The sequence below is a fragment of the Sinocyclocheilus grahami genome, unplaced genomic scaffold (genome assembly GCF_001515645.1).
Source record: "Sinocyclocheilus grahami isolate Dianchi unplaced genomic scaffold, SAMN03320097.WGS_v1.1 scaffold1040.1, whole genome shotgun sequence".
NCBI classification, from domain to species: Eukaryota; Metazoa; Chordata; class Actinopteri; order Cypriniformes; family Cyprinidae; genus Sinocyclocheilus; species Sinocyclocheilus grahami.
Window position 1 is genome coordinate 336,687 of NW_015506219.1, and position 14,177 is coordinate 350,863.

Consider the following 14,177-nt stretch of genomic DNA (forward strand, 5'->3'; position numbering starts at 1 on the left):
ATCTTAAAGATTCCTAAATGCATCTACTTTCGGAAGGCCAAATAAAGTGCTTTTGCTTTCGCCTAGAAACACACAGCGTCTCCCTGACATGCTGCTTCAACACTAACTGCGGTTACTGAAACCACGCCTTCTTTCTTTGCGTGCACATTTGTGCGCATTATGCAAATATTCCCACATAGTGACCTAGATATGTGGGGGCGTGTTAGAACGAGCAGTGTCTTAACTTTGATAAAGAATATCTCTTTGGTTTTGAGACTTTAGTCTTTGCAACTTCAGGGAACTTATCTATGCACAATCAGCTTGTAACACTCCAAAGAGAAAGGAAAACTTGAAATCGCATCATATGACCCCTTTAAAAAAAATCGTAATTATTCCAAACGTTTGACCAGTAATGTACATTTAATGGAGAGACCTAAGACATATCTATAGATTCTGGTCTATAGCATTTTTGCAGTCAGTAATTGTTGATAACAATTCAGTTTCATTGAGACTGTTGATGCTTCCTGTAAATAGAGTGTCATCCTGTTGAACAACCCTGGGTTTGTTTGCACTGCTGCGAGGAGCAGCTGCTAGCGGCCTCCGTTCACTAGATGTTCCACTTGGCACTGACAGTCATGCTTTAATTACCCACACATGCCACATGTCAGAAAATATGTACATCTGTTTAGTTTCAAAGACCTTGTGTGTGTTTGACCACATGTGCATTTGCGTATTTTTAAATTAGTAATACATATTTTCTTCATGTGTGAGTCGGTTGTATTTAAGCAATAAGGTACACGAGTCAATGCTAAAGTCCCATGCTAAAATGTGCTATCAGACACATTGTGCAGTGACTATATTCACAATATAGTATGGCGTCAAGGAACAGATTTGACATAATAAAAGGTTTATTTTATTATTGTTTCATTTTATTTTGATGGTCCCACAACAGACATTCTTTTGACCATAAATAGCTTTGCAAATACATGTCATCTTATTATACTAAGTCTAACCCTAACCTAACAGTCAAATAATACTCTAATGAGAGTTAGTTGACATGTAGTTGCAAATTAATGAGAGTTAGTTGAGACGTAGAGAAGTTGCAAAGCTACTTATACAGTAGTTAGCAGAATGTCTAAAGTGGACTATCAAAATAAAGTGTATCTTATTAAAAATATCAAGGAGAACGTTTTATATTATTTTTGTTGTTTTATTAAGCAAAGTAGTTTCAGACGAGTAAACTAAGTAAATAGTTAGCTAACAGTTGCATCTTTGGGTGCTGTACAGTTACTATATCATGTGTCTGAGCATTTGAGAATTATTTTATCATTAATATCATGGTCCCTTGTGTCTGCAAAGATCTTTCAAGAGCTGAAGAGCAGTGACATAGCAAAGAGCTTCCGGAAGGCCATCAACAGGAAAGAGGGTATCTTGGCTATCGGAGGCACATCTGAGCTCTCCAGTGCGGGCACACAGCACTCCTTCTCAGGTAAAACGCCTCTGCTTTCACTGGATCAAACAAAACACTGCTTCCTTTTTATTTAATTACATTGCACCACACCTCCCACTGGCTTGGAGTGTACAAGGAAAAGTAATGGTTTCAGATGGTAATAATGTGTCTTTGTGTGGATTTGCCATATTCGTGTCTTGATATCTACATGCTACTGCAAGGCACTTCAAACAATGATATGGTAATACCAGGTCCAAAATCCCATAACATACTTTATAGTATGTACTGTCCTTTTGTTTTTCGTTTTGTTTGTAATGTGATCTTGTTCTCTGTGTCCTCGTCCAGAGGAGGAGAGGTTTGCTTTCGCGAACTGGATCAACACAGCACTGGAACAAGACCCTGACTGTAAACATGTGTTGCCCATGAATCCCAATACAGATGACCTCTTCAAGGCTGTAGGAGACGGTATTGTGCTGTGGTAAGTCAGACACACTCCTTAACATCTTGTCTGTGGTTTTAGTATTTTATATTGTTTAAGAAACCACCTAAATGCATGTGCCTTTGCTTTCTTTTAGTAAAATGATCAACCTGTCAGTACCTGATACTATTGATGAGAGGACCATCAACAAGAAGAAAGTTACAGCATTCACAATACAGGTTTGGTTCTGTTTTTAAGATTATTTTTTAAAAATATGACTCTGGAACACTTCCATGGTTTTAATCAATTTTTTCACCCAATGTATTAAAGCACATATATGTTGGAGAGAGGTTTGAGCCTAACAGACATCATTGCTTCTGTCTTGCAGGAGAATCTTAACCTGGCTCTTAACTCGGCCTCTGCCATTGGCTGTCATGTGGTCAACATCGGGGCTCTGGACCTTCGAGAAGGCAAACCTCATTTGGTTTTGGGCCTGCTGTGGCAGATCATCAAAATTGGTCTGTTTGCTGACATTGAGCTGAGCAGAAATGAGGGTATGTGTCTCTGTTGCACAAACACGGTTGCACGTCTAGTCCAAATAGAGCTGGCATTGTCACGGCTGATGACAACGTCCAGGAATCCTGACAAACAGATAAACCGTCTCTTTTAAAGAAGTTAAATGTTAACCCAACTGACTGAACTGACTGTTGTGGCAGACTTGAACTCTTATATCTGACCTCATTACTGGACTGAACAGTTCGTTTTCTCCCAAATTGAACTTAAGGGAGTTTAGACCTGTCCAAGAGTATCTGTGCCTTAACAGTTCTGTAGAGAGAGTTGTCTAGCCTTAGACGAACCTTGTTTATAATGAATGAGAATCATTCTGAAAGGATCAATAAACATTTATATTATTACATAAAATTGATTTTCATCCGACAGACTGCCAGAAATGATTAGTCACAAAGCAGGACTGGGATGACAAATTATAAACAAATAATATAATTGCCTTGGCTTGACATTTTTAGATCCAGTGATGGTTCTGTATACAAGCGTCAGTGCCTTGAACTGCAGGCAACAACCTTCAGTAAAAGTGAGACAAATGCGCTGTCTTCTGGGTTCTCATTTAGTTAAAAATCCATAAACATGTTGCTGTGTTCTGGATCATTTGCAGAGGTTTGTGTGCATAAGCAGGGAGAATAGCTAGAAGGACATAGCAGTAATCTAGTCTAAAATGGTGTTGTTATTAATGGGCCTTGCTAAACAGTGATTAGTGTATAGCTAGGGGGGTGTTCCTTCATCCAAGCCAAAGTTTGCCAGCCAAGCTGAGATACATGCAAGTACCTAGTAGATCTTTATTTCCTTAGTGTAGCAGTAGCAGGAAAATCCATGTGACTGGACGGTAGGTACCAGCAACATTGTGTAAATTATAAAAAGGAAAAGGGACCCAACACCGAACCTTGAGGTACTCCAATGGTTTGTTTGATCTGTGAAAGGGAAAAACACCTGGTTGAAAAAATATATGAACAATATATTATTCATTTTTTACAAGAAAACTGAAGCTGGTCTGTCATTTTCTGCTAGTGTACAGTTTTTAATCGTGGGTTTACCTTTGCCTACTTGAATGTGGTGGGAAAAGTATAGACACTACAGTAAACATTAGATGAACCTCTGACATAGATGTTTAACATAGCAAATGAGTTGTAGTGCACTTTGAGGTTTTGGAAAGAGCCTGGTCAGTTTGAAATTAAGTGAATTGGCTTTCTGAAGCACAACAGGAATTGAGAAATTATCAGTGTTCACTGTTCAGCGAAAATCCTGTATGTAACTGTTTGGCAAAAGTGAATACACCTTTAAATCATGGGCTTCGCAGCATTCTGGTTAACTGATACACATGGTCTTGTTTCAGCTCTGGCAGCACTGTTGAGGGATGGAGAGACACTAGAGGACCTGATGAAACTGTCTCCAGAGGAACTGTTGCTTCGCTGGGCCAACTTCCACCTGGAGAATGCCGGCTGGAGCAAGATCAACAACTTCAGCCATGACATTAAGGTCAGTCTTAATGTGTTTGTTTACTGTGCTCTGATTGTGTGTCTGCATGCTAATAAATGATCAGATCTCTGTCTCTACTAATGTTTTCATGAGGATATTAAGCATGAGCATTGTAGTGGTAGTCCAGCGTATCTTTTACATTCATTTAGTTGTAAGAAATGAAAACTGTTGGTTTGAGATCCTATAGTGAAGTTTTAAATGCATAGTACCACTCTCATATGAGGGCTTTTATTCTTTTATCAAGATAATTGATATACAATTGATTTCCTGCTTATTGAAGTAACATATTAGTCTGTGCAGATGTATTATTATCATGTAATGGATGATAATGTTCATAATGTCTCTGTTGTAACACATGTAACTGAAATTGGAGCTCCTGACAAAACAAGAGGAAACCAGTTGTCAGATATCTTTTCTACAGACAACCTGAAAACTGCATTCTAAGTTCTTACTGTGATGTATTCCAGAAAAAAAAAGTTCATAAAAAATATGAATTTCAAATATTTTCCCTTAAAATTATGTGCACATCAGTGTTGATGCCATGTTCGCTATAAAGGAAAGACTAAAATGTCATGACTTGACTTTACTAACCATATTATGTATTGTAAGCATCATAAATAGTTTCATGGTCAAATTTTTGTGAATATTTCTGTTACAGTCCTGTTGTTTTGAATAATATTTGCCAATCAGTGCAATAGTGGTTAAGTAGTCACAGATAAAGTTGTTTTTAGTGTTGTGCATTAAGGCAATCACTGTTAGTGTTGCTCATACTTAAAGTTAGTGTTTGTATTAAACAGCAGTGGTTCTTAACTCTGGTCCCGGAGACCAGTTGATCTCATGGAGCCTCATGGTTCCTTAATGATGATCAGAATCAGGTGTGTTAGAAAAGGAAGACATGTGGACTGTATCTGAAAGCTGAAAAATGCTGCCTTTAAAGATGCATTCCAAGGTAGAAAGGTATCAAGGCACATCCTAATCTAATGTTAGTTTCACTTCCTGTCTCCTGAGATGCCTTTATCTGATCGATTTTTGACGGCAGCAAAGATGTATCCTTCGCTGCCTTTGATATCCCACAATCCTGTGTGTTTGATTCTGTGACAGTTGAGCTAAAAATAAAGATGGCGTCTGAAAGTTGCTGTTGTTGGTCAGTTTGTGTAAATGTAGGTTTTTGACAAACTTTATCCACTTTTGATGTCATTTCTAGCAAGAAATTAGTATTGCAGTAATTTTGTTGTAGCTCATTAAACTATTACACGTCCTCAGACGCCCATCTGAAATCAGTTTCATGAGGTAGCTACGTACGTGCACAAACGCAGCCTGCAAAATTATTGCCTGATATGGCAGCGAGTCATCAAGCTTTCAGTCGCAGCCACAAAATGTGCAGAGCAGAGGAGCATGGCTTATTGAGAAGAGGCGTTCTATTATCTTTCTATTCAAATCCAGAGTTATATAAAGAGCACACCATATTATAGGGACTTGGTAGTGGGTGGACTCTTTTGACTTCAGAACACCACAACATCAGCATATCAACACCCTAGCATTGTGAAAGGGAGTTTTTCCATGTACATGTAGTTTAAGAGAGACTTTAAATGATATGCTATACTACTACAGTATATTAAATTACATGTACCTGCAAAAAAAAATAAAAATGGAATAACATAAAACGTGTAAATGTCAAATGGAAAGGTTTACGTAGACGTTTTTTGCGCTTTTTAAATCTCTTGAAAAACTAATGGTTAGATGACAGATTTACTTTAGCTTTCCTTTAAGGGTGAAATAATTCTCAGCCTCAAATGAGTGGAGTCATGTTGCCAAATTTATCCAAATTAGAATTTACATAACAGCTAACTCCATTTTCTGTTTCATAAAGGCAGTTCCCCAGAGTGAAAGGGCAGTTACTTTGACTTTCAAATGCTCTGGCATACCATGAATTTTGTAAAACATGCGAGGGGTCATTTAGTATCTAATAAAAGATATGTGACCTGAGCTGTTACGTGATTGCTCTCTTAACTCTTAATTGTTCTCAAAAAAGGGGTTTGGTGATAAAAGACTGATCTCTACTGAATGATTTAACTAATATCTGTCTCTATCTCTCTCTATGCTGCAGTTAACAGATTTTTCAAACTGTGTAAAGGTACTTTTCCAAATGTACTGTAGATCGGTTACAGTATGCATTTTTGTTGTTGTTTGGTTTGTTCATTCATTCAAATCTACCACATTCATGTTCTCAGGAATTCATGCATGATTGTGTGTTTCTGACATTTTCACAAATCTCTCTGGATTGTGTCTCATCTAAATATAATTCACAATGTAAATGTATTCTGCTGCCTTCAAGTCCATTGTTATTTTGGTCAAAATAAAATGGATGCATTGGACCGTTATAGTACTGTAGTTGCAAAAGCCTGTTGCCTCATAGTATTTTTGGCAAGCCTTATAATTATTATTTAACAACAGCTCAAAAATGCATAGAAACTAAATTGTACAAGCAATATTCACAATGAAAACCTAAATATGATTAATAGCACCTTATGAAATGATTCTTTAACCACATTAAGCTTGCTTTATCATATTTGATACACAAATATCTAATGCCTCTAAATGATCAAAACTTTGCTGAAAAACATGTGGCACACAATCTACTACATGCCTTCTGTCATAAACAGTGAAAACACATGTTTATATGCATTTCATATAAGTAGTCTGCTATACTGTTTTATAGATATACATTACAAGCTAACAGCATTTCATCTGCAACAAATTGCATATTTTTGCTCAGTTTAGGTCTACAATGAAAGGGATTATCCTCCTTGAGTGTGAGCTCCATATTATCACTGCATATGAGCTATAAATTCCTGTATCTAATATGATACTTAACAAAAGGCACATATGCAAACCTTTCTTTTAACATATTGTCAAATTTCAGTAAGTCTGGGCTCAAAGAAAATCCCACAAGTATTTTGTAGAGATTGACGTCATTTTTTAATGACTGAAACTTGATGAGTTTGAAGTCTCTGACAATCAATAAATGTTTCATTTCAGCTTTTAACATAAAAATAAGTAAACATTGTTTTCTGTTGCATGCAGTGGCATAATAGGTTCTGTCTCTAGTAATTATGCCACTATGGCGTTCATGTGCTTTCAGCTCATAAATACAATCCTACAGACAGGACTTGAAGGCAGCATTACACTACGTTCATTTAAATATTTTTTTTCTCTTCTCGCTCTTGCAGGACTCTAGGGCTTATTTCCACCTGCTCAACCAGATCGCGCCGAAAGGTCAAAAGGAGGGTGAAGATCGTATTGACATTGACATGTCAGGCTTCAGCGTGAGTTCAAACAATACACTTTTAAAATGCACATCATTCACTATGTGTTTCTGTGTCATAAACCAGCCCAAAAATGTGAGACCAGAAATATAAGTTCAGCTTCACAATATCTAAGGTCTTTTAATGCATTCACAGTAGTGAGCTGCTCTCAGTAGAGGAGGAAGGTTTGTATCCGAATATCAAAGCTTCAGTCCCTGTAGCAGCTCATTGTAAGTCAGGACGGAGGCAGTTCATCTGAGATGTGTGATGAGACACACTAGGGACTTCCTGAAAGCCTCAAGCTTCCTGCTTTTTGGAGAGCAGTTGTCAAGCATCAGCAGTTCAAACACAAGTGTTTCTCTGAGGGTCTAAACTTGGCATGAGAGGGTGAAAGTGTATGCAAACCTGGGATTGATTTTCATAATCAATGCCAAAATTAAGAACTGCAAATTCTAAGCAGGATGTGTTTTCTTTATGTGTTTCTGACAATAGTGAATTCCAGTAGGAACTCAGCAAAAAGCCACTGTTTATTGCACATTGTGTTCCAGTCTGTGGCCCCTGGCAGTCACAACACTGTGGATGCCACATTCCACCCCCAGTACGCCATGATTCAAGTCATTCACTGGTTTGGTTCGGGACAATAACAACGTTGCCCATTACCCAGCAGCGTCTAAACAGACAGAGGTCTGATGTTTGAGCTCTGGGTGACTCATGTGAGAGTATTTAACCCCACACGCTGGCCAGAGCAGCTGTTATTGACTGTGTGCTGTGGTTCGCCAGCAGCTGCTGTAGCACTGGGACACAGTCAGGGTCATTTCATCATCTACATTACCCACTGTTTCAGCTTTCCGCTGCCGTCGTGTTGTGTTAGTGTGTGCAGTCACACCACAAATAATGTTTCCTTTCAATGCTTGAACCTCCATGTCTTGCATTCTGTTTCAAACTGGTGAATCGCTTCATTTTGTTCTCTACTTATGTGGTTCATCAAAAAAAAAAAACTTGATATTTTTAAATTCTTTTGACAGTATACACTGTTGAAATATATACAGGTGCATCTCAATAAATTAGAATGTCGTGGAAAAGTTCATTTATTTCAGTAATTCAACTCAAATTGTGAAACTCGTGTATTAAATAAATTCAGTGCACACAGACTGAAGTAGTTTAAGTCTTTGGTTCTATTAATTGTGATGATTTTGGCTCACATTTAACAAAAACCCACCAATTCACTATCTCAACAAATTAGAATACTGTAATAATTAAAATAACTGTTGTGCTGCTTCATATTTTTGGATACATAGTGATACATAGTTTTCAGAGATTCTTTGATTCTTTAAAAGAACTGCATGCATTCATTTCTATAAAAAAACGACTGACCCCAAACTTTTGAACAGTTTATTTTTACACTTTATTTTTTCTAACAACCCATCCTTTCTAAAATATTTAAAGCAACAAACAATGCCGGAAAAAGTGTTTTAGAGAGGCAACACAGCTCCTTATTGCTTGTCTTCTTGTCATTGTTTAATTTGGAAGTCCTAAAAATGCAGCCTAGGTAGTGCTTGAACCTCCATGTCTTGCATTCTGTTTCAAACTGGTGAATCGCTTCATTTTGTTCTCTACTTATGTGGTTCATCAAAAAAAAAAAAAACTTGATATTTTTTAATTCTTTTGACAGTATACACTGTTGAAATATATACAGGTGCATCTCAATAAATTAGAATGTCGTGGAAAAGTTCATTTATTTCAGTAATTCAACTCAAATTGTGAAACTCGTGTATTAAATAAATTCAGTGCACACAGACTGAAGTAGTTTAAGTCTTTGGATCTATTAATTGTGATGATTTTGGCTCACATTTATGTATGCTTCAGACACGGGTCACGACGAGGCGTTCCCCATAGCGACCCCTAGAGGGCGCAGTGTCTCGTTCCCTACTCAGGGAACCATGGTTACATAAGTAACCTGAGACGTTTCCTTTCAATGCTTGAACCTCCATGTCTTGCATTCTGTTTCAAACTGGTGAATCGCTTCATTTTGTTCTCTACTTATGTGGTTCATCAAAAAAAAAAAAAAACTTGATATTTTTTAATTCTTTTGACAGTATACACTGTTGAAATATATACAGGTGCATCTCAATAAATTAGAATGTCGTGGAAAAGTTCATTTATTTCAGTAATTCAACTCAAATTGTGAAACTCGTGTATTAAATAAATTCAGTGCACACAGACTGAAGTAGTTTAAGTCTTTGGTTCTATTAATTGTGATGATTTTGGCTCACATTTAACAAAAACCCACCAATTCACTAGCTCAACAAATTAGAATACTGTAATAATTAAAATAACAGTTGTGCTGCTTCATATTTTTGGATGCATAGTGATACATAGTTTTCAGAGATTCTTTGATTCTTTAAAAGAACTGCATGCATTCATTTCTATAAAAAAACGACTGACCCCAAACTTTTGAACAGTTTATTTTTACACTTAATTTTTTCTAACAACCCATCCTTTCTAAAATATTTAAAGCAACAAACAATGCCGGAAAAAGTGTTTTAGAGAGGCAACACAGCTCCTTATTGCTTGTCTTCTTGTCATTGTTTAATTTGGAAGTCCTAAAAATGCAGCCTAGGTAGGCGGCTCACTAGGGTTTGGCACAAAGCCTTAATGTACACGACATCATTTTGAGTTCTGCACTATTACACGTTCAACTGATTCTGAAGGCTGTGTAGCTACCAAATGAATCTGGCTCAAGTGATGTTCAAGTACTTGTATTGTCTGTGCAATTTCTCATAGTAGTGTTTATATTTGATTTGTGCTATCTCTTATTTTCTCACTGACCCATGGGATAGAAAAGGAGATTGTTTTGCATCTGTGGCTTATGCAAATCTGTCCCATTAAAGCATAGAGGGAGAGATTAGTTAATTTGTCAGCAGCTAAATGCAGTGAATTGTGTTTGGCAATGATCTCAGCTTGTCCTGGTGTGTGTTCTGCAGGAGAACGATGACCTGAAGAGAGCCGAGTGTATGCTGCTGCAGGCAGACAGGCTGGGCTGCAGACAGTTTGTCACGTCTACTGACGTCGTGTCTGGCAACCCTAAACTCAACTTGGCCTTTGTGGCCAATCTCTTCAACAAGTACCCAGCGCTGACCAAACCCGAGAATCAAGACATCAACTGGGGACTTCTGGAGGGTGGGTGTTTTGCTCATGATTGTTGTTCTTGTTGCATACCTGAGCCACTCCCCATGCATACGGGTATAAATAGATGACAGGTGCATCCACTCTTCAGATTTTTTCTTGAAAGCCGAGTGGGTGAATGATTTCTTCTCCACAAAGCCTTTTCGTTCTGTCTGGAAGAAAGAAGCTGTTCCTGGTTGGCGTGACGGCACAAACAGCAGTGTCCCTGTTGAATCAGCGATTCCCCTGGATGCTTCAACTAAAAGAGCAGTTTCTCATCACGGATGGCTTGCGTTTTTTAAAGATGCCGTTCCATCCGTGTTATTGTTGGTTGCGGTCGTTACCTGTCCTCTGTCGACAGACACAATCATTGTCTTCAGTGTCTGGGCATCCAACATGCTGAAGCTGCGTTCGTGGATGACTCATGACAAAGCCTGTAGGCTGACGGCGGCTCTCACCGCCAAAGCTTACAGTGCTGCGGGCCAAGCTGCATCTGCCCTGTATGCCATGGCTATACTGCAGGTCCACCAAGCCAGGGCACTCAAACAGATGCACGAGAGTAGTTCCGACCCGGGATTGATGCAGGAACTGCGCATGGCGACTGACTTCGCCCTCTAGGCGACGAAAGTTATGGCGCAGTCCCTCGGGAAGGTGATGTCAAGAGCGCCATCTTTGGCTCAACCTAGCTGAGATGAGAGATGTCGACACTCCCATCTCGCAGGTTGTCCTATTCGGTGACCTCTGCTCGTCGCCCTGCGTCCTCAAGAGCGCCTCCGTTCCGTGCTGAGACACCGTCGAGGCCGTCGCGTCGAGCCTCTCAGAGGACTGCGGCCCCGTGTCCCAGCCGGCCCATAAGTCCTCTAAGAAGACGATGAAGCGGCCCTGACACAGGCAACCCGGAGATGTTCTCTCCTTCTCTCCTTTCTGTTCTCTGAGAATGGGAAAAAGACTGTCTGAGATGGGGGACTGCCTCCAGCTTGACTGGTGTCTGAAGCATGTCAAAACACAACATTCTTGATTGACGACAGTCCATGGCATCACTACCAGTGTGACTGTGAGTATTAAAGGGCATCAGTAGTGTCATCCTCTTTTGTCTGATGAAGAAGTGACTAGGCAGTCCAAAGATTTGAAGTGAGGTGCAGTGTCTCATTGTCTTCTCATTGAGCTCTTGAGATGTGTAACTTTGTGGGCAGGAGTTTAAGGACTCTTTAGAATGTGGGAGGCACTACTCTGCACTCAACCCTAAAGACTTGCATATCAAAAACTGCTAGCTGCTACCACCTGATCTTGCTGTCTTCAGGTGGTATAATTTCAGGAAGCTGACAAAGCTCATATCAGGGTGACAATCCTGAAGTCCTGATTGGAAAAGGAAGTAAGCTCAGTATTAACCAAAACTGTTCTCTGGACTTACCACAACAATAAGGGCATCCAAACCTTGTTGCAAATGAAACCCTTCTTTTCGATACTAGGAAAACATTCTGAGTTTGTTTCGTATGACAGGTTTTTAAGAAGTCATACTTAGCTCTTCGAGAAGAGGACCCTCCATAATGACCCTAAACTAGGTAAGGGTCGTGACTCACGCCCATAGCACAGACATCACTATTCAAGGGAACTCACTGAACTGCAGTCTTTACTAGGACTCTACAAGGAGCACCCCACAGGGGCTCTACAACAAGAACGGTTTGCAATTTTATGTGAAGAAACCATCCTGTTAGGTTCTAGTGATCAGAAAATCTCTTCTTGGGGAACAGAGGACTCAATTTCAAAATCCTACTTAATAGGGGGTTCGACTCAACCCAAGGATGCGTCAAACAAACTAAGGCAAAAACCACTCCCCATTGTTTTTGCCTTAGTTTGTTTCCATGAGTTGGTGCTATGAGGGAGCTTCCAACTTAAAAGATGCCAATATCTGGGAAGAAAGCTATAACCTTAAAAATATCTAGTCTGTTAATATATGTGTTTATCAAAGCATATCTCACATTCAGGTCCTGTGTCGAACCATCAGATGGCAGATCTTTCTTTTTTTGTGCTCAGCCCACTTGCCCTGAATCACTTCCCTCAGATCTTTCTTCTCACTTTTCGCATCGTGACTCTTCTGCAGGGCTGTTGCTGGCCAAATGGGGCCCTAAGCAGAATTGTATTGTTGTGCCCCCTCCCTCAAATATTATGGATGTAAAAAAAACACCTACTATAGGGGTCAAAATAGAACTTTAATAAAATGTAAAAGTGAATAAATAAATTGTAATTAAATTGTATTATTTACAAATTACAATTGTAGCTGTCTAGACAGTTAGCTATGGCTATGATTTTACAGTTGTCTGATTGATTTTATAGTCTCAAGCATTCAGAAATCTAGAAAACTAAGCAGTTTTACTACGATAAAATCATGCTTAATTTTTGTTAGAGTTGTTATGTCCACATGTTTTTGTTGAAATTATAGAGGCTGTATCATTTCTATCTCAAAAAAGGTGGCCAAAAATTAAAGATTAAGTGGATATTTGAATTAAATATTTGGTCAATATTAAAGGACTTGATCATCCTGTAAATGTAACAGCAGCAATTACCAGGCCTTTGGCGCCCTTTATAGGCATTTGTAATAACGTGTAATGTACATACATTTTTTATTTTGTATTAGCCTATATTATGTATTTTAATAGTGTTATTAAATGAAACCATGTAATTATTAACCAATCATTTTTACCTCATTGCTTTTATATAATGCATTTTAAGTCATTTTAAATATTGTTGTTGGCTTAGGACTGTTTTTACAACCACAAAAAATATTATCTGAATAATTCTTTGTAAACTATTATTTTTAAGTAACAAAACCATGGTTAATTTGTGGTAATACCACCCATGGCTACAATAACCATGATTTGTGGTTTTATTCATAGTAGAACTATGGCTAATTTTCATAAGGGAACATGGAAATGCAAAGAGAATATTAGATGCGTTGTTGGTGGTTAAATTATTACTGACATTAAAACACGTTATTAACGTCAACAACCAAAAAAGTTTAACAGGATTATGAATGTACCTGAAAGTGATGCACAGGCTTCATCCTTTTTTTTCTTTTCTTTTCACTGCGCCGGATTGCTGATGTCTTTTCACGGGTACAGTTGTCCATTAATTATGATACAGGAATGACACATCATGTGTGCTTAGCTGCCTACCGTAAAATGCATTTTTTATAATTATATACAGGTGCATCTCAATAAATCAGAATGTCATGGAAACGTTCATTTATTTCAGTAATTGAACTCAAATTGTGAAACTCGTGTATTAAATAAATTCAATGCACACAGACTGAAGTAGTTTAAGTCTTTGGTTCTTTTAATTGTGATGATTTTGGCTCACATTTAACAAAAACCCACCAATTCACTATCTCAACAAATTAGAATATGGTGACATGCCAATCAGCTAATCAACTCAAAACACCTGCAAAGGTTTCCTGAGCCTTCAAAATGGTCTCTCAGTTGTGTTCACTAGGCTACACAATCATGGGGAAGACTGCTGATCAGACAGTTGTCCAGAAGACAATCATTGACACCCTTCACAAGGAGCCACAAACATTCATTGCCAAAGAAGCGGGCTGTTCACAGAGTGCTGTATCCAAGCATGTTAACAGAAAGTTGAGTGGAAGGAAAAAGTGTGAAAGAAAAAGATGCACAACCAACCGAAATAACCGCAGCCTTATGAGGATTGTCAAGCAAAATCGATTCAAGAATTTGAGTGAACTTCACAAGGAATGGACTGAGGCTGGGGTCAAGGCATCAAGAGCCACCACACACAGACATGTCAAGGAATTTGG

The 14,177-nt window shown here is 38.5% G+C and overlaps 1 protein-coding gene across 1 annotated transcript in view; it reads left to right on the plus strand.

Moving 5' to 3' along the window:
* Positions 1 to 14,177, plus strand: part of LOC107566007 (plastin-3-like) — a 37,219-nt gene that overhangs the window by 6,647 nt on the left and 16,395 nt on the right. The window contains exons 4-10 of the mRNA XM_016251355.1: positions 1,339 to 1,468; positions 1,775 to 1,907; positions 2,005 to 2,086; positions 2,236 to 2,401; positions 3,754 to 3,896; positions 7,127 to 7,222; positions 10,186 to 10,402. Of these exons, the coding sequence (XP_016106841.1) occupies positions 1,339 to 1,468; positions 1,775 to 1,907; positions 2,005 to 2,086; positions 2,236 to 2,401; positions 3,754 to 3,896; positions 7,127 to 7,222; positions 10,186 to 10,402 (967 nt within the window). The remainder of the gene's footprint in view (positions 1 to 1,338; positions 1,469 to 1,774; positions 1,908 to 2,004; positions 2,087 to 2,235; positions 2,402 to 3,753; positions 3,897 to 7,126; positions 7,223 to 10,185; positions 10,403 to 14,177) is intronic.